The 25,793-nt window shown below is 35.4% G+C and overlaps 1 protein-coding gene across 8 annotated transcripts in view; it reads right to left on the reverse strand.

Annotated features, from left to right (window-relative positions):
- The window catches only part of LOC591247 (serine/threonine-protein kinase Nek10), a 65,764-nt gene that overhangs the window by 6,312 nt on the left and 33,659 nt on the right, over positions 1-25,793 (reverse strand). For 4 of the 8 annotated variants that reach the window (XM_030990633.1, XM_030990628.1, XM_030990629.1 and 1 more), the window contains exons 12-32: positions 24,199-24,290; positions 23,412-23,511; positions 22,488-22,527; positions 21,294-21,442; positions 20,021-20,188; positions 18,891-19,019; positions 18,290-18,473; positions 17,545-17,672; positions 16,860-16,962; positions 15,914-15,992; positions 11,991-12,120; positions 10,257-10,327; positions 8,996-9,145; positions 8,109-8,243; positions 6,889-6,995; positions 5,818-5,889; positions 4,895-5,008; positions 3,309-3,464; positions 1,837-2,054; positions 1,202-1,319; positions 450-573 (exon numbers count right to left, since the gene is read on the reverse strand). In XM_030990633.1, the coding sequence (XP_030846493.1) occupies positions 450-573; positions 1,202-1,319; positions 1,837-2,054; positions 3,309-3,464; positions 4,895-5,008; positions 5,818-5,889; positions 6,889-6,995; positions 8,109-8,243; positions 8,996-9,145; positions 10,257-10,327; positions 11,991-12,120; positions 15,914-15,992; positions 16,860-16,962; positions 17,545-17,672; positions 18,290-18,473; positions 18,891-19,019; positions 20,021-20,188; positions 21,294-21,442; positions 22,488-22,527; positions 23,412-23,511; positions 24,199-24,290 (2,567 nt within the window). Of the gene's footprint in view, positions 1-449; positions 574-1,201; positions 1,320-1,836; positions 2,055-3,308; positions 3,465-4,894; positions 5,009-5,817; positions 5,890-6,702; positions 6,778-6,888; positions 6,996-8,108; positions 8,244-8,995; positions 9,146-10,256; positions 10,328-11,990; positions 12,121-15,913; positions 15,993-16,859; positions 16,963-17,544; positions 17,673-18,289; positions 18,474-18,890; positions 19,020-20,020; positions 20,189-21,293; positions 21,443-22,487; positions 22,528-23,411; positions 23,512-24,198; positions 24,291-25,793 lie in introns of all 8 variants that reach the window. The other 4 variants (XM_030990632.1, XM_030990631.1, XM_030990635.1 and 1 more) reach the window with 4 other exon arrangements.

Raw genomic sequence — 25,793 nt, forward strand, 5'->3', positions numbered from 1 at the left:
AAAATTTCCTTAAAGGAGGACATTCCCTTTCACGACACAAGACTTGCAAGTGATCTATGTTGCGTGAATGCAATGTTCCAAGAGTTACATGGGGGGTGTTTCACAAAGATCCTAAGTCGAACTTAACTCTAAGTTGGACTTAAAAGTTATGGAGAGCCATTTGTAGCCTTAAAATAAAGTATATTTAAAAGCGAAAATTCAAGTATTTAAACTTTTTATAAATTCCAAATCAAGATACATGAAATTTCCTTGATAGTAGAAAATATGAATGATTTGAATCAACATTTTATGCTTTTTAGAATAACTTTTACACAATATTTTCAAATATGCTAACGGCTTTCCATAATTGTTAAGTCCAACTTAGAGATAAGTTCAAATTAGGATCTATGTGAAACACCCCCATGGTTAGCCAACAAAGGAAGTCTTAGGCAAAGATGGGGCACACTTACCTTGCATGTGGTGACATACTGTAGTAACCGCATTCTGCTAGTACACTCTCAATGAAGTTCTGCATCTGTTCATACGTGATCCCTATGTCCGAGTCATTTGGATCCATAGGCAAGTTCACATGAGCTGCAAAGAAATGTCACATACTCCATTACTCTGACATCACTTGCAACTGACATGGATTTCAAGTGTATTTCAGCAATATAAAATTCTGGGGTTAAAAATGCATGTTCAATCTACACTGTACGTTCTCTCTCGATTTATCATTGACTCTCTTCTATCACAGAAATTTTCTTGCTGTAAAATGACTGAAAATTATCATGGTCCTTAGCAACAACATAATCTCTATACAAAAACAGAAATACTGTCGAGTAGTTTTCTATGTAATTTTCATCATCATCCGTCATCATCATCATCATGAAAATCATCATCATCATCATCATAATAATCTGCATCATCATCATCATCAGCATCATCATCACATGTGATCTGTTATTGCAGGTAATGCGATCCTAATATCTTTGAACAAATGTCTCTCCAGTTATCCCTTCTTTAGCCAACTGCCTCATTTTTCATATACCGAAATTCAGAATCACTTTAAAAACACTAGTGAGATTGCTGTTTCACAGAGCTTCTAAAACTGCAGTAAATGTTACCTCATTCCTAATTATCATTAATTCAATATTTGTGACCATTGTTTTTGTAGACAGGTGGTCACTAAAGCAGGTGTGACTGTATACTAAAGGGAAAGTACCTGATGTTTCTCCTGTGACTTGGTAGCAAGCTTCTTCCTGGTTGGCTTGTCTGAGTAAAAGGGCCGCTTCACCTACACCAAGGTTCAAATCTATTAACTCCTTAGACCCCAGGATCACCTGAAAATAAATCATTCACAACATATATGAACTATTCTACATTTTGTCACAAATCCCTACCACATAATGCCTATAGATCACGATCTGTTGATTTCTGTACTACCCTAAAGTTTGCTGAAGTTGTTCTTCCTTATGTACATGTAAGTTTGTATTTGCTTTTTTTTCTTCATATTTCACCTCAAGTTTTATTCATTGAATGAATACAGTTTTTATCCAAGTTAAAAATGCTTCAAGATTACTTTATTTTGAGTTAAATGCCAAACCATGAATAAACATTTTACTCAGCAATATAGGCTTCATAATACATGGTAATTGCACAAAGCCCCTAACAAGGTCAACAGCACACACATCGTATGTTTATGAGCTATTTGTTTCCATGCTTTAACAAATTTGTCTATGCTTCCTGAAAACTAATCTGCAAGGGCCTGTATGCTTAAAAGAGAAAGACCTTTTATGTATAAATATATATACCTGTAGGTAGAAAGATATTTGAGCAAAGCAATTTATATCAACTAACCTTTTTGAGTTCATTTTTGAGATTAACCGAATTACTCTGCGGAGCAAACAGCGCCCTCTTGAACCGTTCTATGACCTTACGACGAGGGTTAGGGGCAAGCGTCGGCGGTAGCTGGCATATGAAGATGAGCTTGTGGATGAGGTGAAGGATCTTTAGGACGGGATCGCTAATCTGACGGACCTTGCGGGGTGAGATGGTCAACGTGGCTGCAGCTGAGGCTGTGGGTTTCACAATAATCAATTTGTTAAAAGCTGAGAAAGACAATATCCTAGATCAGGGCCCAGTCTTACAAAGAGTTACCACTGATCCAAATCAATCGCAAGTCCTCCAATCAATCGCAAGTTTGCAGTCTCCTATCTCATATGTACATAGTTGCAATTGATATCATTATTTGCGATTGATATCAACTCTTTGTAGGACGGGGCCCAGGGGAGTGTTTCACAAAGACTAAGATCAACTTAAAGTTGGACTTTAATATGGCAGGCCATTCATGCCACTGTTTGCTCTCGCCATTTACTGGCATTGGTCTCTCATTGGTACAAATGATGGTCACAAATCTTCAGAATTTACATTTTGTGATTTTGGGCATGGCAAAAAGAGAAGGAGATAAATAATAAGAGAAAGAAAGATTGAGCGAACTAAAGAAAAGTAAGTATATGCTTTCAATTTAGCTCTCAATCAAAAGTGACCATTCATGACATTTTCTACAGAATCAAGTTATCAAACTACAACATACACATATATATATATTTACACATTAAAGCTACTAAATCATACCAAAACTGAAGAAAACTTATTGAACTTATCATGGAATAAGCTTGACAAATATTGTAGATGTCTCGATGCACAATACTCAATATTATGTTATCATATCTGTGTAATTATTTTGTTCATTTAGATGCCTGAATCAACAAGCTAAAACAAGCTTTTTACAGGTGCTCCCTTTTCCTGCTACTCATTTTCAGTTTGTTTAAATTAACCTAACATAATGCTCATGATTTATATATTTTGAATTGTCTGTACTATATCACATGTATATATTTGTTTGTTTTTAATGGAAATAAAGTCTTTTGACTTGAATTGAATTGAATTTTTATTGCAAAATAACAAGTCCCTTGTACAGCAAAATACATCAGGGGGGTGTTTCACAAAGATCCTAAGTGGAACTTATCTCTAAGTTGGACTTAACAATTATGGAAAGCCGTTGGCATCTATGAAAATATTTAGTAAGAGTTATTTTAAAAGGCAAAAAAATGTTGATTCAAATCATTAATATTTTCTATTACCAACAGGCATTTCATCTTCTTGATGTGGAATTTATAAAAAATCTAAAATACTTCAATTTTCACTTTTGAATATATTTTATTTTAAGGCTACAAATGGCTCTCCATAATATTTAAGTCTAACTTAGCGTTAAGTTCAACTTAGGATCTTTGTGAAACACCCCCCAGAAGAAAGAAAGATAGACTTACGCGGCCGCATCCTCTGGTTGGCCGATGATGATGATGTCTGTCGTTTGAGTGTCTCTATTGATGAGCCACTGAATGCTCTATGAAGGGTGGTTCCTGATGGTCGGAAGGTCAATGACCCCGAAGGTATCTCACTCGGTGACAGGAGACCCTTCGTTGCTATGGTAATCAACAAGAAATTCAGGAAGATATAGTTTAAAATGGGATGGAAAGTGCTTTTTGACAGGCAAGTGAGTGAAGAAATTGAAATTGAATTGCAATTAAAACTGCTACAGTAAGGAAGCCGGTTTGTACTGTTCCACAAATCTAAAAATCTCCTGTCACTGTTTACTCAATAATTGGTAAAAATGGCAAGAATAAACAATCTTTCTAATCTTTTTCCGTCACTTGAATTACAAACACTGTGAAGCTTTAAATGAATGTAATAATTGGACGAGACCAATAGATCTGACAAAATCGACCAAAACAATTTCCCGTACATTTGTCTAATCATAAATTACATTGGACAAGCAACATCATTCAGGAATACCATTGGTCCATCAGAAAAGAAATGACAGCTGGTAGTGAACTCTACATGAATTTTATCATATGGGGGAACAGTACAAATCTAGTAGGGAAGTTTTACAACACACTTGATGATTATAAACTTTGAGACATGTAAACTGTTCACCTATTTTTTTTTTTTTACTTCAGAAGATTTAGAATAGTTTTTCTTGTTTGTCCTTGAAGTAGTACTGTTAGGAGTTTAATTTTTTCATCACAGCACAGTAGAGTATTATATCTATATAGTAGCTGCTATAGACTTTATTTATAGCGTAGCTGCGCGATATAAATTGATCCAAGTATCATTGTTATTAAAACGGCCATGATAACACTTGGGATTATATATGTACCAACTAAAGACACTAAGTTTGTGAGTGAAAAGGAACATCACACCCCCTCACTCTGTTTATTAAATGCAATCAAACGCAAGCAACTACCTTTCATGATATTTTGCTATCTGCTTCTATTTCAAATTTCCACTAAAATATTTACAGTATCTTCAACATCGTTCTACGTGACGTTACGGAAGCTAATTGTGACAAAACCTACAAAATCATGCATTTGCAGCTACTCATGAATATAGTCTGTGATTCAGTTATGTATTATAAAGCAAGTTGATATTCCAATTCTAATTGCACATCAAAAAGTGCAGTTATTCATAATTCACATTCATTTGCAAACTGTTACACAGCAGTGCTGTGACATTATGGTATTACAATATGCACAAGAAACTATAAGTTAGAGAGAGAGAGAGAGAGAGAGAGAGAGGGGGAGCAGAGAGAGAGAGAGAGAAAGATAAAGGGAGAGAGAAAGAGAAAAAGAGAGAGAGAGAGATAAAAAGAGAAAGGGAGAGAGAGGGAGAGAAAGAGAGAGAGAAATAGAAAGAGAGAAAGAAACAAAGAGAGAAAGAGAGATAGAAAAAGAAAGGGAGAGAGAGAAAGTAAGACACAAAAAGAGAGATAGAGAGAGAAAGAGAGATAAAGAGAGAAAGGGAGAAAGAGACAGAGAGAGAGAGAAAGAGAGAGAGAGGTAGAGAGGTAACAAACCTGGTGATTCTGCAGTGAAGGGCCTCTTGATGATGATGGGGACGGAGGGGCGGGGTGAGTTTGGGGGGCGGGGCACTGCATGACCGTGACTAGTGATGGAATTAAGGCTAGAGCCTACGTACAGCAAACCGTGCGTGTGTGAATACATAGTGTATGGATATGAGAGGGAGGGTAAGTGATACATGCAGAGTACACGTTTGAGAGTGGTTAGAAAGGGAGAATAAGAGAGAGATAGAGAGGCAGAGAGAGAGAGAGAGAGAGAGAGAGAGGGAGAGAGACAGAGAGAGATAGAGGTAGATATTAAGAGAGAGAGAGACAGAGAGAGAGATAGAGATAGAGGGAGAGAGAGACAGAGAGAGAGAGAGAGAGACAGAGAGAGATATTAAGAGAGAGAGAGAGAGAGAGATATTAAGAGGGAGAGAGAGAGAGAGATAGAGAGGGAGAGAGAGACAGAGAGAGAGAGAGAGAGAGAGGCACACAGAGAGAACCGAGACAGATAGAAAGAGGGTGAAAAAGATAAAGATAGAGAAAGAAGAAATTGAGAAGACAAATAAAAGAAAAGAAAGAGATGGAGAATGAAAATACCTCATGTTAAAAACCACAATCAAATCTGTAACTTCAATACAAAGACAAAAGAGCGTACAACATCATATCTGCAGTAAACTCACAGTGGCTCAACAATTTAGTATGATCATGCATGTATGTATGAGTGATGCACTGCAAACTGTATACCACAATCAATTCAAAACCTCTTCTAATTATCTAACAACATACCTGTAAAGTTCTATGATACACTTTCAATTTGTTTGAATTCAAATGTAAAACACAGCAAAATATTTAAGTGTTGGATTATTGTTATACAGTATATATGTACATGTAGGTATCATGCATGCATGAGAGAAGACTGGTGTACAAACACTCACCTAGGACTGAGCTACCTGAGCTGCTGTCTAGACTATCACAAGTTGTGGGATCATCCTCCTCTATACCACTCTCTACAAAGATAAACAGACACAAGTACATGTATATAAAACAACTATCATTATGCTTCCAAAGTTAATTATTTGTGGAGTTATTTAACTTGCTCTTTATTTTCTTTAAAGACTCTTTACATTAGGGCATACACATACATGTCCATCTAATAAAATCATTCTGAAAATGGTTGGATTAAAAAACTTTTGGATGGATTGTATAACATAAGTTCTAAAACATACTCTCTCAAAAATTTCTCAACATTATTAACCCTAACCCTAAATATCACTTAACCCCAATTACAACCCAAACTTTAATCTAAAATCTTTGAGACAGAGCTCAGGGCAAATGTTGAATCACCTTTCAAACATTCCAACCAAAATGTATATGACATCAGAGAATGACACAAATTTTTCAACCTGACTTCTTCATTTCTCAAACACACAATCTAAATACAGTAAAACCTCCTATAGCGACCACCTGTCTATTAAGACCAGAAATGTCGTTTCTTGAATAAGGTTTCTCATTGAAACGTGTACTAAAGGAACCTCTTCATAAAGACCACCCAACCTGAGACCACCTGCCTATAAAGACCACTTTTCATGTTCTCATTGAGTGGCCTTTATATACAGGTTTCATTGAAGTTGAAATCTTACCTGCACTCTTGTCTGTATCGACCGAGATGTGTTTGGGTCTGATAGGACCAAGGTCTGCTTGACTCATTGAAACATGTACTAAAGGAACCTGTACTTAAAGACCACCTACCTATAAAGACTACTTTTCATGTTTCCCTGAGTGGTCTTTATATACAGGTTTCATTGTAGTTGAAATCTTACCTGCACTCTTGTCCGTATCGACCGAGATGTGTTTGGGTCTGATAGGACCAAGGTCTGCTTGACTACCGGCTGTACTTGATAGCTCAAAATTATGCCATTTCATTGACATGTAGACTAAAGGAACCTGTACATAAAGACCTCCTGCCTATAAAGACCACTTTTCATGTTTGCCTTGATTGATCTTACCTGCACTTTTGTCCGTATCGACCGAGATGTGTTTGGGTCTGATAGGACCAAGGTCTGCTTGACTACCGGCTGTACTTGATAGCTCATCACAGGACTCAAAGACATCACTAGAAAAGAAGGAGAGAGAGAGAGTAAATAAGAGATGAACAATTTTTGAGTTACAAAAAGTGTGTCACTATTGTGTTGATTCATTTTTGTGTACATATTACTCATAGATTGTGTTCTTGTATTATTGCCTTTCATATCTGGGAAGCAGACTTGAATGGGTTGCATCAAACGTCTACCGTATTTGCCGGCGTATAGGCCGCAGTATTTTTGGAAGAGAAAATATCAAAAAGTCGGGGTGCGGCCTATGCGGCGAAAGAGTAAAAAAAGTTTTTTTTTTTTTTTTTTTTTTTTTTTTTTTAATTTTTTTTTTTTAGTTTCGATTTATGGCGCTATGCCTGGCAATGTCTCCCAGCTCAGTAATCAGTGTGTTGACTCACCACTCGGAAACTACAACAACACTAAAATTTGACTGTCATCTTGGTTTGAAAGTAATCTTTCTAATAGATCTCAATATGTAGTTTATAATAATAGTTCCTCAAATTTTTTTCTATAACAAATGGTGTACCACAAGGTACACCACTGGTACCATAGGTACTTTATTGTTTTTAATTCACATTAATGATCTTACACATTCTTCTAAAAATGACATTGTTACTATTATTTGTGACAAGTTTACAAGCACAAATCAGCGCCTTTAACTGCACCTCGATGTTAAATGAAGGTCCTTCCACGCGTGGGTTTTCGGCAGCAAAACAATAACAACAAAACAAAAACAAAAAACGATTTTTTTTTTTTTTTTTTTTTTTTTTTTTTTTTTTTTTTTTTTTTTTTTTTTTTTTTTTTAAATGTCAAAATCGGGGGTGCGGCCTATGCGGGGGTGCGGCCTTTACGCCGGCAAATACGGTACTTAAATCCCTAGATAAATGTTTTCATACAGTTAACAACTAAATTACCTTGTAAATTTGATGTTTTGTGTATTTTCCATAATTCAATAATGAAAGATGGACTGGTTGGATTAGGGTAGGGCCTTTGTTGAATACCTGCAGATGTGAGCTTTAATATGTCACATTCTCAATAAACATATATTGGGACAATTAGGGTAAGGGTATGAATAGTTTAGTTATTAACTGTATATTCTGAATAAATAAAATACAATTTTAATTATATCTTACTTGATCTCTGAGTCGCTCTTGATGCTGACTGCTCCTCCGCTACCCGATAGGTTAGCTAGACGGTCTATCTTCTCTTGGGAGGCCAAGAACAAACGATGATAGTTCTGCATGTTCCTTGTTGCCTCGTGGTAGTGCCTTCATTAAACCAAGAAGAACATTCAGTCAGTAATATGTTCACAATGGATAAATAATAACAATAATAGTAATATATATATATATATCATATCATTTGTCACGTCAAGAAAAGTGGCACTTTTTTGTGGTGGTTTACTGCGCCCTATCTTAACAATTAGCCTTAAGTATTCAGAATTCCCTTTTCAGTGTGGGATTCACCATGTCAGTTCAGATAGCTTTAAAGGACAAATTCCACACTGAATGATTACAGGCTCCTCATGGTCACCTATCTTTGCTCCAGTGATCTCGAGTCAGCAGACAGCAATAAATTGTGTGGTGAGTCTCAAGGAGTAGATGGAAGATTGCATTCCACATTTTGAACTTCAAAGAAACTTCAACTACATATTAATAAATACTTTGCTTAATTAATTTAAAGAATAATTTCGCCAATTCATAATTAAGTTTGTGTAATTACTTTGAAAAGGCTTTTGATTCTACTACATTACCGTCACCAGTTTAAATGTGTTTTCAAAATTTCATATAGATCGGTGAAATACCTAAATCTACCATCAACCAAGATTACAGTCAAAGCTGTCTATAGCGACCGCCCAAGGGAAACACAAAAAGTGGTCTTTGTAGGCAGGTTCCTTTGGGACATGTTTCAATGAGAAACCATATTCAAGGGAAACAAAAAATGTGGTCTTTGTAGACAGGTGGTCATTAAGGCAGGTTTGACTGTATTTATGAAACATTCATCAAGTGATTCATCCTACCTTTGAGTTCTCTTGCGTTCTCTCTCCAGCTTCTTCTCCAGAGATATCTGAGACGTTCTCAGGCCATCCATGTGACGCATGATCATGTCCGCTATAAGACCTGCCACGACCACAATGTCAGGTCGCTCCTCTGGGTCAGCGGTCAAGCATCTATGAAAGAGAGAGTAAAAGAGATTCAAGTATGTTTGACCCATTGCAATGAACAAAGATTAAAGAAAATCCCAAAACAGCAACTACAGACAGGTGTCGTGGTCGAGTGGATATAGGTCCACGGTTCAAGTCCCGCCCCGGTACTAATGTCCTTTGGCAAGATATTGATCTACATTTGCCACACTTGACCCAGGTGAGGTAAATGGGTACCTGGTAGGATTATTCCTTGAAATGCACTGTGCGCTGATACGGTTGCCGGAGCTAAAGCTAGGGGTATAATTTCCAAAGCTCTTTGGAAGCGCATAGAGACGTTATATAATGTGATATGCCCTATACAAGAACCAAATAATATTATTATTATCCAGTTGTCAAAGAAGAAAGACACTGAGAAAGAGAAATGAACTTTGACCGACACATATAGCTTCTTAATGTAACATCATATCCAAGATGGCAATGATGCTTCCACATGCTACTAGTGGTAAACACTTTGGTTGCTTTCTTTGCCTCTTTGCACAATCACTCGCTTGCCACAAATGCAATTTTGCACAAAACTACATATATAGGCCCCAATTAACAGAAGGATTACTTTGTGCAACACAATGGCTTTGCAAAATTACCAATTTCCAGTCTTGATTAGCTCCATGACAAGCCTTTTATTCCATCGGTATAGACTAATCATGCACTTTAAAGAGTTAAATAATCTATAAGCCTTCGGTTTATATTTCCCAAGATAAATACAACGTGGCACAGGAAGAATATTTGTGTGGCTTCGAAAGAGTTAACCTTCATTTCTAGTAATGTGTGTGATCACAACTGTATGCCCTTCTTACTGCTCACATATACACACACTTCAAACTAATCCACTACAACATTCATACAAAATTTAATACTTGATTGAAGAACATAATATTTTACATTTATAACATACTTTACTTGAACATTTTAAAGGATAATTATACTACAAAGAGAAAATCAAACAAGATAATTTTATGATGATGGCTTTGTGAAATTACCTATTTCCAGTATTATTTATAATGATTATACAATACTTTACTTGAACATTTTGAAGGATAATTATACTACAAAGAGGAAATCAAACAAGATGTTTTACCTCCTAATCGTGGTGCTGACAAGGTCAGAGTATTGATCGGCAGGTAAAGGTTCATAGTCAGCTTCTACAATCTGCAAGGAGAAAGGAATCCAAAGAAACAAAATAACATCACTGGTCGGTATGATCCGAAAGGGGCAATGTTAAACCTTAGTGAGCTTAGCCCTTTGCTTAGGGGAACCAGGGCCCAGTTTCACAAAACTTGTCATCAGCGACAAATGACAGGCTTTGTTATAAGCTACTGAAATCCTTGCTTCTGATTGGTTATCAGCAGATTTGTCATTGATTTTTGTCATTTGTCATTGAAAAAAGGCTTTGTGAAATGGGCCCCAGGTGGCTACTGTATAAAGCCTAATGGGAGTGAATGAATTCAGAAGTCAAGGGGTTAAAACCAGTGTTTTATGGAGTGCCAAGCGTCGACTTCTTCATGCCATACAAGTTTGTGTAATTCTGTCACGCTCATCATATATAAAGTAAATTTAAGTATAATGATCTGGAACTGAAAAAAACACCATGAAAAGAACATCCTGTTGACATGGGCATCATTATTTAGTCATACAGTGACATTTAGTGACATAATCATGGTCATTTCTTTCTAGGATGGTGATGTTCGAAATTGATGCTATACAGTGCGTCCCAGAAAAAACGAAACCGAGAAGTATCAATGTTTTATCATAACTTAATCACAACCATAATTACTGAATAATACATATTTGGAAAGCTGAGAGTCTCCTCTTTCGGTTGATGCTACTCACGTGATGCATATTTCACGCATGAGTGATTAAAAGCAATATGAAGGAAGGAAACCAAAAAGTAATTTCGCGGGCGGTATCTGAATTCCGAAGAAAAATTCATATTTCTAGAAAGTTCATTTTCTGCCCTTTCATATGACACCTCAATCAAGAAAAATGAGCCAGGATTAACAAAGTTCTGTTTGTTTAAAGTAGCCCTTACATTTTCATAATTTTAACAAATGAAATCGTTTTCACTGGGTGCCTGCCGTAGCAAAAAGCAGATTTGACAAAAGACTTAACTCCGTTTCGTTGACAATCAGCCATGCATGAAGACTCTCGTCTACGGCTGAATGTCAACGAAACGGAGTTAAGTCTTTTGTTAATTTCGTTTATTGATACGGCAGGCAGCCAGTGAAAACGAATTCGTTTAATAAAATTATGGAAATGCAAGCACTACTTTAAACAAACAGAACTTTGTCATTCCTTGCTCATTTTTCCTGATTGAGGTGTCATATGAAAGGGCAGAAACTCAACTTTCTAGAAATGGGAATTTTTCTACGAAATTCAGATACCGCCCGCCAAATGTCTTTTTGGTTTCCTTCCTTCAAATTGATTTTAATCACTCATGCATGACATATGCATCATCTGAGTAGCATCACATGAAAGAGGAGACACTAAGCTTTCCAAATATGTATCATTCATTAATTATAGTTGTGATTAAGTTATGATAGAACATCGATACTTCTCGGTTTCGTTTTTTCTGGGACGCACTGTATAAATAGATTCTATACAATTTGATGAAATGTTAAAACATGCAAGAATTACAATGAATATAGAATATGGCAGAAATTTAAACAAAACCAAAGAAAGGTTAACCTATTAAACAACAATACCACTCTTACGTACATGCAGTAATGTAATAATTTGATAAAGGACAACAAGTATTCAAAATTATCAATCAATCAATTAATCAAATTGGCTACATCGGAAAATGTTTTCTTACTTTGCTAGCCAGTGCAAGCATATTGGCGCTGTAGAATGGTGGCTTGAGAGTACACATCTGATAAAGAACGCATCCAGCTGCCCAAACATCAGCTTTCTCACCATATGGTGTGGACTGCACAATCTCAGGGCTGAAATAAAAACAGACATAATAAGCACATTGAAATTTGCTTAATCGATTATCCGCTAGAGAGTATTAACTCTTTATGCGCCACTTAAAAAAACCCCCTGTGCCACATTCTTTTAGGGTCACACATTTCGAGGGAATCTTTATTGACTCTGCTGAATCAAGAGGCTATAACTCTTCACTGGATGATCATGATGAAAAATATTGTGCAGCAAAGTTGTAGACCGGAAAACGTGCTTTTCGATGAACCGTCATTTGTTATATTTTGAATTATCATTTTTATAATAATCATAATTATATAATGTTTAATTTTTCTTATTTACGGCAGTTTTTTATCCCTCTAGAATTTCTTATTTAGCAATGATAAGACATCTTCAAATCGAATCTATTAGAAAGGTGGACTTCTTACCTTTCTTTACATACCTTGCTCAAGTATTCTAACAATTCAGAAGGTTAGTATTTAGGTTGTTGAAGAAAAGAAGTTCAATAGGGAGAGACTTGAAAGTACCCCGCTCAGCCACCCTTGACAATGGGCTAATCTGCCCATTGAAATCCCTATTACCCCAGGTTATTGTCAATGTCCGGTTTAGCGGGGCATGAAAAGGGACGTCGTGGGGATGTTTTTCTTTGTTGTGCCATGATAAGTCAATAAGAAATAAGAGAATGTTATTGATTTTGCCCACTGGTATGAGCATGTAAAAATGGTATAGGCATAATATATTATATGTGATATACATGACATAATCAGCATCTTATTGAAATGTCTCATTATGAATGTTCACCGCATCTGTTCTCTCACCTTCTTTACCCCTCAATAAAATTGATTTCAAGTACATTTATCACAGCCATAGATATACAAAGAAAGAATGAATCAATCTTAAAATATAAACTATATTGCATTGTTTTCCATTTACTTTATTGTGAGAGAGCTTATTATCAGAAATGATTGACGAGTGGAGTATGCAATGAATAAAATATGGAGAACGGACGTGAGAGACATTATGAGAGAGAAATAGTGATATGAAATGAAAGGACTTTACTGTGAATAAAGATTATAAGAGAAAGAGATAAAGATGACGGCAAGACAGGATACATATTGATACGAAAATAACAATAATAATGAGATAGAGATGACGGAAAGAAAGAGAGTAAACACTGATAGCATAAGAATGAATAAAGATAATAAGAGAAAGATATAGAGATGACGGCAAGACATAGGGTACATATAGATAGGAAAATGATAATAATAATAAGATAGAGATGACGGAAAGAAAGAGAGTAAACACTGATAGCATAAGAATGAATAAAGATAATAAGAGAAAGATATAGAGATGACGGCAAGACATAGGGTACATATAGATAGGAAAATGATAATAATAAAAAGATAGAGATGACGGAAAGAAAGAGAGTAAACACTGATAGCACAAGAATGAATAAAGATAATAAGAGAAATATATAGAGATGACGGCAAGACATAGGATACATATTGATAGGAAAATAATAATAATAATAAGATAGAGATGACGGCAAGAAAGAGAGTAAACACTGATAGCATAAGAATGAATAAAGATAATAAGAGAAAGATATACAGATGACGGCAAGACATAGGGTACATATAGATAGGAAAATGATAATAATAATAAGATAGAGATGACGGCAAGAAAGAGAGTAAACACTGATAGCATAAGAATGAATAAAGATAATAAGAGAAAGATATAGAGATGACGGCAAGACATAGGGTACATAATTATAGATAGGAAAATGATAATAATAATAAGATAGAGATGACGGAAAGAAAGAGAGTAAACACTGATAGCATAAGAATGAATAAAGATAATAAGAGAAAGATATAGAGATGACGGCAAGACATAGGGTACATATAGATAGGAAAATGATAATAATAATGAGATAGAGATGACGGCAAGAAAGAGAGTATTACACTCATAGCATAATAATGAATAAAGATAATAAGAAAAAGATATACAGATGACGGCAAGACATAGGGTACATATAGATAGGAAAATGATAATAATAATAAGATAGAGATGACGGAAAGAAAGAGAGTAAACACTGATAGCATAAGAATGAATAAAGATAATAAAAGAAAGATATAAAGATGACGGCAAGACAGGATACATCTTTCTTTCATTAGTTTTATTCATTCTTATTCTATCACTGTCTACTCTCTTTCTTGCTGTCATCTCTAGCTCTTTCATTAATTTTTATTCATTCTTATTCTATCAGTCTACTCTCTTTCTTGCTGTCATCTCTATCTCTTTCTTTCATTATTTTTATTCATTCTTATTCTATCACTGTCTACTCTCTTTCTTGCTGTCATCTCTATCTCCTTCTTTCATTTTTTTTTATTCATTCTTATTCTATCAGTCTACTCTCTTTCTTGCTGTCATCTCTAGCTCTTTCATTAATTTTTATTCATTCTTATTCTATCAGTCTACTCTCAGGGAACACTTTTATCACTAGAGTCTTCGTCACTGCTCGATTCGTCGGAATCAGAGTCCATGCTCCATGCTTCCATAGTAACAAGATCTCGAGCCTCCTCTACACTAAACACACGTTGACGTTTTCCAGCAGGTGCCATCGTAACATCAGTAAAAAAAATCCAAAGAAAACCGCTAAATACACGGTAATTTCGAATGTAACACTATGAAGAAAAACAGTTTACCGGAAAGTGTGCGATGTATACAATGTAAACAATAGTAAACGCAACGCGTGGCTACACACTGCGAGCGGTATTATGAATGTCTAATTGACTCGTATACATCTGTGCAAAAATGCGAAGTTGGCACGCCTACGTCCGTGCAAATCGGCGAACAAAGCAAACAAAGAGTTAAGAAAACCTGTCAATAAATAGTTTGTTTATTTGTGTGTGGCATGATGGCTTAATGGTGGAGCAGTGGTCTTGTAACAGGGAGGTCTTGGGTTTGAAACCAAGTCAACGTGCTAGTGTCCTTTGGTAAGGCATTATCCTCATTACCAAGTCCATTGGTAAGGACTTAGAGTTGTTGGTCCCCTGGTTGTTTACTTACAAGTATATACACATGCTTTCCTAGAATTCCGGTAAATCAAACAAACCAACCAACCAACATTGTTATTTCATATCTTGAACTATATTTCTTCTTGAAATATGTACTGCATCACAGAGAAACTAAACATACATGTAGTGTAGGACAGTCTGTTTTGAATGACTGCCTTTCTTTATTTAAACATCACTTATATGTATCGCCTTTGTTCCTTTCCTTAGACTGATATCTACATACAGGTTTGACTGCACTGCAAATTCACCACAAAAACTTGTCAGAAAATTCACTTGACTACAACACCTCTACTTATCTAGGAAATTCCATAATATACTTACATTACATTGTATATTTGATATCTATTATATATAACTGTTTGGGCGAGACCTATGGCCGCTAAGATATTTCTTGTTCTATTTTCATTTTCATTTTCTATCTGATTATACTACATTTGTCAATAATTTGTATAGATCTACTTATCCATCAATGTACTTTTTCTCAAGATGTATGAATATCTTTTTTCCCCCTCTTTCCGTTTTTCCCTAATTTTTTTCTTCCTATTTTTGTTGTTTCTATTTTTACTGCCTGAATAAAACTGCTATTTTCTTTGTAAATACTCTTATTGTCAGTTCTTAAATTTGTATTTTCCTTCTTTAAGCAGGACCATTGGGTAAAACAGCCTGCCAGCGGATAAATGTTATCCTGTTAAAAGACGTTTTTAATAAATAAATAATAAATAAATACTTGTATGCCACTCACCAGCTGTAGAGTATGGTTCCTACCACTGATGTCATCTTGCTCGCATCAGGCTGCCTGGCTCTAGCAAGACCAAAATCAGCTGTAACATCAAACACAATAAACAACATTAATATCAGTATGTGGGATGATGCGAGGGACTTTAAATAGAGAAATACCAAGAATAAAGTCCTTTAAATATTTGGGCAATGATAAAATGAGATTCAGTTAAATGAATGTTTCCAAGAGTACAAATTTGCAGTATTTAATATTACAATACGCTGAAATACAGAGTGACCCCCTCCCCCCCCCCCAAAAAAAAAAAGAAGAAAAGAACCACCACTAAGCAATTCTTGGTAAAGCTTACCTTACATGTCAGAGCTAAAATATCAGCTCTACCTTTATTCTCCTATCCTATCAATATCATAAAATATTGCAACACTTGACATTTTGCAATAGACCATTTCTGTAATGTAATAACTTGAATGCACAAATCATTGTTAAGTGCCTCGTTACAATTAATTGTTGCTAGGTAGGACAAACATTATGGCTTGTTCTACCTAACAACACGAAATGTACATGTATGCCATTCACATTCTGACTATTGAAACACAATTATTCATGACTGGTGAATGAAATAATTTGTAACGAGGCATTTAACGAAGATTTGTGCATTGAATTTGCTTACATTAGGGAAATGGTCTATAATTGAGACAGGTTTGTGGTATCACAGTATTTACTTTAAAGCCTGTCTGTCTTGTTTGGCCAAGGGGGATTAGACCTCCCTGCAAGGTCATTGACAGGTGGTTATCTCATCAAATCAGTTCTCAATTAACATAAGAAAAAGAGGATCATGGGGGACCAACAGGCACCGATTAGGCATTGTTTGCTATATAGAGGGCGCCAGTAGCTATAAGTAGTGCAGTGGGGCTTAAAGCCACATTAAAGGGATTCTGAAGATCATACTCACTGATGGTAACCCTATCCCTTTCTCCAAGCATGATGTTATTAGGTGTCAAATCTCTGTGTACAATCTTCTTCTCTTTATGCAGATATCTCAATGCCAGCACAATCTATAGTCAGATGGATAGAATACATGAAAATAGTAATGATTAATGCATAAATTACCAAAGGGGCCGGCACCAGCATATGGTTTAGAACCCGGAACCTCCCGGTTAAGAGACCAGTGCTCTACCACTGAGCTACACAGGTACATGTATCACGCCTCCATTGGAATTTTCTTTTTATATTTTTTGAGAGATTCATAAATAGATGATTAGCATTACTAGATGGAAGAATATATCTGAGCAAAGACACATTTGACATTTACATAGCAGCAAGATCCCAAGAGGAATAAATTCAGAAAAATTACATTACAATCTTCATATATCTGTTCAGTGTTTCATATCATAGTAATATAAAGTATGTACTTGCACCAAGACACTGGCATAATGGCAGAGATCTCAATGTAAATGCCCAATTCAACCTCTCTATGTTCCTTTATTCTTTTAGTACAGATAATTGAAACTTGAAAGATAAGTTCATATTAAATATCTATTTCATTTAATTATAAATAGTGTCCACTTTCTGTTACTGGTGAGTGTAGTTGTTTTTATCATATAAAGAAAATCATAGAAGTCTTAATTTTTACTCACTTGAATAAATATATGCCATATCCTCTCCTCTGAGAAGTTCTCATTCTTCTCTTTAAGTGAGTTGAAATGTTCGTAGAGTGGGGCTCCCTCTATGAGCTCCATTATGATGTACATCTTCTCAACTTGAGCTGCGGAAAAAAATTCAAATATTTAAAGTAATAATTACAATTAAAGGGTGGTCTAATCCCTCCTGGGCAAACAAGCGCAGACGATCTTTAAATCACATTTACCATCATTGGTCTAAAAATGCACAGACTAATAATTAAATAAGGGGTTGATTGCTCCCTTCTCTCCACAAACAATAGATAAGTTTCCATATACATTTAAACCTGCTGTAGTGACCACCTGTATAGAAAGACCAAATTATCTGTTTCCCTTGGAAGTGGTTTCTTGTTTAAACTCGACTTAAAAATTATGAAGAGCTATTTGTAGCCTTTAAATAAAATATATTCAAAAGCAAAAATTCAAGTACCGGTATTTTAGATTTTTCATAAATTCCACATCAAGAACATGAAATCTCCTTGATATTAGAAAATATGAATGATTTGAATCAACATTTTATGCCTTTTAAAATAACTTTTACAAAATATTTTCAGAGATGCTAACAGCTTTCCATAATTCCATAAGTTCAACTCAGGATCTTTGTAAAACACCCCCTTGTTATATGCTTTGAGAACAATTAAATAAAACTTTATTTGAAGTTTAAAAAATAAAAATAAAAGTCTTTGGATTTGTCCACACTCACGTTCTGTAAACGTCCTGTAGTAGCGCACAACGTTGGGATGTCTCATGTGCTCCTTGACGATACTGAGTTCGCTGATGATACTCTCTATGCTCTTCTCTTTCTCCTTGGCTGTCCTACCTACAGCAGGGTTGTTGAAGGAGATCTCCTTCAGGGCTAGGAAGTTGCCACCGGCGTTCTTCTTCACCTGCGAAGGATGACGTTATTTACAAATAGGTCATGAACAACACAATATTATGTTATGATATATGTTACATTATGGGAATAGATAGTCTTATGTGGCGTTGCAAGAAAGTTGCAAGCAATTGCAAATCCCCGAAATCAAGCGTAAGTCTTGCGATTAATTGCAAATTTGCAATTGATCGCAACTCAACTTTTTTGCAACCCCCCAATAAAAGAATAAAAGCTACATCTATTTTACTTAATATCATTATTAAAACTTGAATCCTAACAATATCTTAGTAAATTCAGGAAACTAGTGGGGCATTGCAAGAAAGTTGAGTTGCAATCGATTGCAAATATCAGTTTCAAATTTCGCAACTTGCAATCAAACGCAACTTTAGTCTTGATGATGGCTAGACTGAAATGACAGCTAGATGCTCACCTTGTAGACACTGCCAAAGGCACCTGTTCCTAGATGCTCATAGACCAGGTATCCAGAGATGGACTGCGTAGGCTCCTTGTTCTGATTTGTCTCCTCAAAGTTCACCTTGATAGTGTCCAACAGATCAGCCTGAAAAGTAACAGAACACAATATAAACACCACTGATGCAGGATTACAGAACATATAAACCCCAAACATTATTTAAAATGTAATGTACGTGTAAGTGCAATAATTATCCGTAACTGTATTCAATATTTGTTCTGAGTTATTGCCATTACAATATCAAAATAACACATTTTCAAGAATGGAATTTTTAATCATCTCCTTTTTAAAGATTTTAAGAGCCATTTACTTCCAACTACCAAATGAAGCATCAATTCTTCCTTTTCTTATTTCCTCTTCATTCTTCCTCAATTCTTTTCTAACAATAGAATACCTGCACATGCAGCTTTAATCATCTTTTTTCAAACTGTGATCCTTATTTTTAATTCAATGAATATACTTACAGCTTATTTGCAATGGTACTAAACAAGAAAATTATCGTCATAGCCTATACTGTTTAGAATGTACTATTTTTGTCTTTCTTTCAATTAAGCTGGTGATGGCATGCATGCACACACGGCTTATTGACCCAAAGACTATACTGAATTCTTTCATTCTCCTAGACTTAACACAGTAGCCCATCCCGTTCCTGTACATGCATGGGTTAATAAGTATTATAAGATGATAACGTGGATCCTAATCAAATGATTGATTGAGAGCGTACACGTGACCAGGCATTTATTTTGCCTAACACGTAATTTTGATAATGACCGGTCATTAGTAAAATCATGTTATAAAACATCATTTTATAAAACAAATAATGCAACTCATTTTGTTTGGGCATTAGTAAAATTTACCACACTCGGTACCTTCATTAGTAAAATCATGTTATAAAACATCATTTTATAAAACAAATAATGCAACTCATTTTGTTTGGGCATTAGTAAAATTTACCACACTCAGTACCTTCAATATACAGTCCAAACACCCTCGGCCATCGCCTCGGGCGTGTTAGACTGTTCCAAAGGTACCTTGTGTGGGTAATTCTTACTAATGCCCTCACTGCTTTGTATTATTTGTATACTTACGGGTAGAGCAGAGAGCATCTCTACCAGGCTCTTGTAGGCACTGATATCCCTCTGGTAGTGACCCACATCGATGAACTTCTCGAAAAGACCGGGAGGAAAAAGACGTTTGAAGAGACGACGATTCCTCTCCATGCTGAACAGAAACCTCAGCGATCGGAAAGAATTTTTCTGTGAAAAAAAACAAAAGCGCATGTGTTGCGAATGATCATGAAATCTGCTCCATTGCTACAAGTGATTGTAATATAGTGTGTTATACTTGTAGAAGTATTGGCAACCTTCCAATTTTGGCAGAACAAGATAAATTTTTAGGTATTTACAGCATTTTATTTATTGAATGATACAGGGAAGTAGATGTTAGAGTCTTTCATTTCTTGTCCAAAATTATACAAGAACCATGGCAAGAACTAGATAATGGCCTAAATATAAGCAAATATATGCAAAAATTAACATAGTAAGTGGAGAGGGGTGGGGTTACTCATACAAAAAATTTAACATCGGGGAAAGAACATTGCATATAAAGGACTTTTGACCCACATTCATTGCCACAGCTAAAACTCGCCGGGGGATTTTGACAATACTTTTTTTAAAGGCTGCTGCTCGGTCATCCGTGGCAGCAGCGTTATGAACAAGGGATCATGAGACAGAGTATTAGTCACTCTTAAATATAAAATGTTATTCAAAGATAATAACTTTTAAATGAGAATCTTCCAAAGTTTGGTATGCTTTTTCTTTTGATAGTCATTTTATAGCACATATTAATTGAGCATCATCAATTGATACTCACTACCTTTGTCTATGCCTTTGACAGGAACGTGTTCATGAAAAGCTACCTTATTCCTTTCATTTCTATGTTTTCTATTTATACAATTGTTTTTACGTTCAAAAGTTGCAGATTCTCAGTATCAATATGTAGCTTTCACAGAAACCAATTTGGAAAAACGCAGGAAAGAATATATCAACTGCATTTTATGTTTATATAGACCAATGTGCAATTCTTAAATGACTCCTAGACAAACATTATTTTTCATGTTAACTTCTCTACATTTTCTTTTTCGCTAAATGAGTTTTCACAACACCACCCGGCCAGTTACGAGTACACTTGAACGGATCCGGGCTAACTCGGACCTGGGGAAAACTCGGCCGCTCTGCAAAAACTGTCATTTTTTTCATTTTACCCTAACCCTAAACCTAAACCTAACCCTTAACCTGCAAAAACTGACCGTTTTTGCAGCTGGGCCGAGTTGTCTCCGGTCTCGGCTCCCCTTTAACTTACCTGTAAAGTCTGTACAGCCTCACTCTCGGCCTTGGTGGAGGTCTTCTGAGGGAAGATGAGCATGCCCACGCTGTAGATACCATTGTTCTGAACAATCTGCTGAGCGTTGGTGTCGTTGCGCACCAGTTCAGTCAGAGCTGCACAGCATGCTATTTAGTGAACAAAGCAAGAAGAAAGTGACATTAGAAATACAGTCAAACCTGTCCCGAAGCTGTGACATCATAAAAATCCATTGTCCTATGGGAACTCAGTGTTATATTGCTCTGGCTCGTAATGTTATGAACCAGACCAGACCTATAGGACATCTATTTATTAAGATGGTCATATCTCAGCCAATACTTAACATATTCAATTGGTTTTCGACATTTGGACATTATTTTTGACCGACCAAGGGAAACACAAAAGTGGACTTTGTAGACAGGTTCCTTTAGTACATGTTTCAATGAGAAACCATTTTCAAGGGAAACAATTCATGTGGTCTCTGTAGACAGGTGGTCACTAAAGCAGGTTTGACTGTATCACAAATTTTTTTTTTTTAAAGGCATTGTTTAACAATGTTTCCAGTTTGACAAATCTGAGATGCATTGCGCTTCAAAATGATCATGAAGTGCTTCAAAAAAGTAAATTCTTCGAGCGACCAGTTTTACCATACTCATTTTCCCAAATAGACTGTAGTGTTATAAAAACCATTGGGAAAATTTCTAATTCCAATCATAAATATCTTGATTATCAGATCGACTTGTAAAAGTCATGGAAATCTCTGACTGACCTAAAGATTTATATTTTTGATTGCACCATGAGCTAAATTCAAGATTTTTAATAAAATCTGGGGCAAAGATACCAAATCCCTTTAACAGTGAACAACAGTGAAGGAGCTTATATTATAACCTAATGGCATAATGACATTATCTATATGTAGCAAAATTTCAAGGAAGATAACTATTATTCTCTCCTTTCGATAAAACTTTTTGTTCTACTTTGAACTAAGTGTATTTGCTGTATTTATTCTATTATCAATGAGAAGAAAAGATTTGCTTTTTTGCTTATCTTGTATTCATCAACACTTTGGCATGTTTTTCATATTAACCCATTCGATACAACCTGGTATTTCTTGTAACTGACACCACAGGCTTCTGCTATGTTATTGTGGTACTCAAAGGGTTAAAATTAAACACATCTTGCCAAACAACTCACCTGATTTCAGAGATAATATGTGCTCCAATTGAACATCACCCTGTAAGATAAACAGATGAATATTTGGTGAGCTTTATAATATTATCAACAATGATCAGTCATTATCTATCATTCATATAGAGCTACAGTCCGACCTGTCTGGCAGCAGAAAAATATTGGCCACTTTTACCAGGTGAACTTTCATAACAGGTTCTGTAATACAAATTTCCTTCTAGAGGTAGGCAATTATGGATGACCTGGCTCTCATTATACATTGTGTTCCACATACATGTATATAGTACAAATAATTATACTAATAACATTCATATTGATCATTTAGGCATACTAACAAATAAAAACGTACAACACCTCTCGCAAAATCACAGAATTTGAAAAGAAACATACAATATATAGACTCATAAAATCTGTACATCACATTATAATACATATATATGACATAAGTGAAATAGAGCAGCCTTTCACAAAATTAAACCTTATCTGGGCCCTGTCTTACGAGAGTTACGATTGATCCAAATCAATCGCAAGTTTGCAATCTCCTATCTCTTCTGTACATAATCGAGATTGATATCAACTCTTTGTAAAACAGGGCCCAGGATAATATTTTCAGGGGGGTGTTTCACTTAGATCCAAAGTCAAACTCAACTCTAAGTTGGACTTAAACAATGTGGAGAGCCATTTGAGGCCTTAAAATAAAATATACTCAAAAGCAAAATTTGAAGTATTTTAGACTTTTCATAAATTCCACATCAAGAACATAAAATTTCCTTGATAATAGAAAATATGAATGATTTGAATCAACATCTATGCCTTTTAAAATAACTTTTATGAAATATTTTTAATGATGCTAATGTCTTTCCATAACTGTTAAGTCCAACTTAGTGGATCTTTGTGAAACACCCCCCTGGAGGTTTGAATTGTTCTTACATTATCATGGACGGGGAATGGAAGCGAATGATGTCTGCCTGATGAACCTGCACTGGCCAAAGCGTGGGATGACCCTCTATCAGAGCTGAATTCACGATCACTGAAAACAAAAGAGAAGGCAGAAACAATTTAATTACTCATTATTCTTAAGTACCATTTGAGGTGTCCACACTTGTACAAGCATTGCTTTTTAGTGGACCCCTCTGTTTCCAATATGTATTCCTAAATTGTTGTAAATGTTTATAATTGAATCGCAATGATTTGTTGGAAACATAATCAATTGAAATTGAAATATTGAAATGAAAGTAATTAATTGACAATTACAGTAGGGGAAATGTAACGAAAAAAGAACAACATGCATAAATTGTGTGTATGGTCCAGATTCACAAAAGTTTAATACCACAAAATGAAGGTATAACAACAATGCTCTTTTCGCAAATTGCAAGGTTTCTTGCACAGAAACTACAAATCTTTAAAATTTGCAGAGGGTTTGGGATTCTTTTTTACACATTCATACCACATTAAAATTAGTGATTCCATCAGAAAATTCATTGGAAAAATGGAAAGAGAGAGAGAGAGAGAGAGAATTGATAATACATGTAAGGATTATCAGTGATTCCGAAAGAAAAGTCATAAAAAAAAAAGATAAAATACTACCCCCATATCGAATATACAAAAATGTTATCCCGTACTCCATGAACAATTATGAATCAGGAGTTGCAAAAACATTTTCCTGGAGATTTCGTTTTTCATATAAGTAGATTAAGATTAATCAAACAGTACTTACTGTAAGAGCGCAAGAAGGAGGGGGATTCCCCCCATACTCCTGACATCATTACTTGCATCCTGGTCTTGAGCTAGCTGTGCTATGCACCAAACCTGAAATGATTATAAAAAGAAAGCAAAAAAATTAATAAAGGGGAATTAACCTTAATGTTAATTTCAGTTTGTAGGCCATTTCAAACATTATCTGAACAATATACAACATCGTTCATTTGAATAAAGGGAGGACGTAACTCTTCTTCAGAATGTTTCTTTCTTTCTTCATTCCCATTTTTATTTAAAGGGAGAAATTTACCATTGTATATCTGAACATGAATTAAAAGCAAACATCTCAATAGACAAAAGTGTATTTGACAGAAAAAGGGGTCGATCTCACATTAAAAAGGGGAGGATTAAAAAAAAAAACACCAACAAAAGGACACCCAATGTGACTGCTCCCCAGAAGAATTTGGCAGTGGGATGTACAAAGGTCGTTAATCTATTTAATCAGATTACTATTCTATTATCAAAGACAAAGGTTGTTTAATAGTGAACAAGAGGATGAGGGCCCTGCTTCATAAAACTTGTTATCAATGACAGGTTACAATAACCGTTATACTAGCTACTGAAACCGTGGCATCCGATTGGTTGAGAGCAAATTTGTCATTGAAATTTAGTATTTGTTATTGATAACAAAGTTTATGAAACAGGGCTGAGAACCCTTGATCTTCAGAGAGTTATCAGTGTGGATTACTGAAATCAAACACGGTTTAACCCGGTCTACTTATTTATAGATATCAAAAAGTTTTTTTTTTTACCCAGAGAACTAGGAGCACTTTTTGATTATATCCTTTTACCCCATAATACAAAGTACATTTCTGTATTAGTTCCTTTTATCCCATAATGCTATTAAAGGTACTATGTCCCTTTTGCAGCCAACCTCAAATTCTGTAGAACTTTGCAGGAATTATGAATATGTCATGTATGTCCTATCTGTGAAATTTAAACGTTAGCAGTGTCCTCATATTCAAATTATGCAAGGAAACCCGTTTACTTGCTAGACTTCACTGTCAGACACTATTGAGTGACTGGCTGGCTTTTTTTCTTCTTTGGTAATAACATACATGAAAAGAGTTGTAAAGGGTACATGAGCATTTGTCTACATCAATAACCCACTTCTTGTGATGGCCAAGATTAAACTGATTGAATCTTTGCGCAGCATAAAAACGTATGACCATTCGGTACAATGTCTGAAAATCAAGACTATTACTTTGGGGCTCTATAGCCCTAAAGTCGATTTGACAACTAATAGTCGTTATTTTCAAGCCCTAAGTTCTAAATTAGTATTATCTTTCAAATGCAGTTGGAATTTAACTTTTTCATTTTTTGGCCTGCAAATGGGACATAGTACCTTTAAAGTACAATTTTTTAAACAAATACATTGTACACTCACATACAAGACCTGAACAAATAATGGAATACACCCATCTCTGAAATGAATCATCCTCTTCATCCTCATCCTCATCCTCCTCATCATCATCATCATCTTCTTGTCGTTATCATTATCTGGCAATCATTATTACCATCAGCAGCAGCATCTTCATCACTATCATCACTATC

This window comes from Strongylocentrotus purpuratus, unplaced genomic scaffold (genome assembly GCF_000002235.5).
Source record: "Strongylocentrotus purpuratus isolate Spur 01 unplaced genomic scaffold, Spur_5.0 spur5_scaffold_19, whole genome shotgun sequence".
NCBI classification, from domain to species: domain Eukaryota; kingdom Metazoa; phylum Echinodermata; class Echinoidea; order Camarodonta; family Strongylocentrotidae; genus Strongylocentrotus; species Strongylocentrotus purpuratus.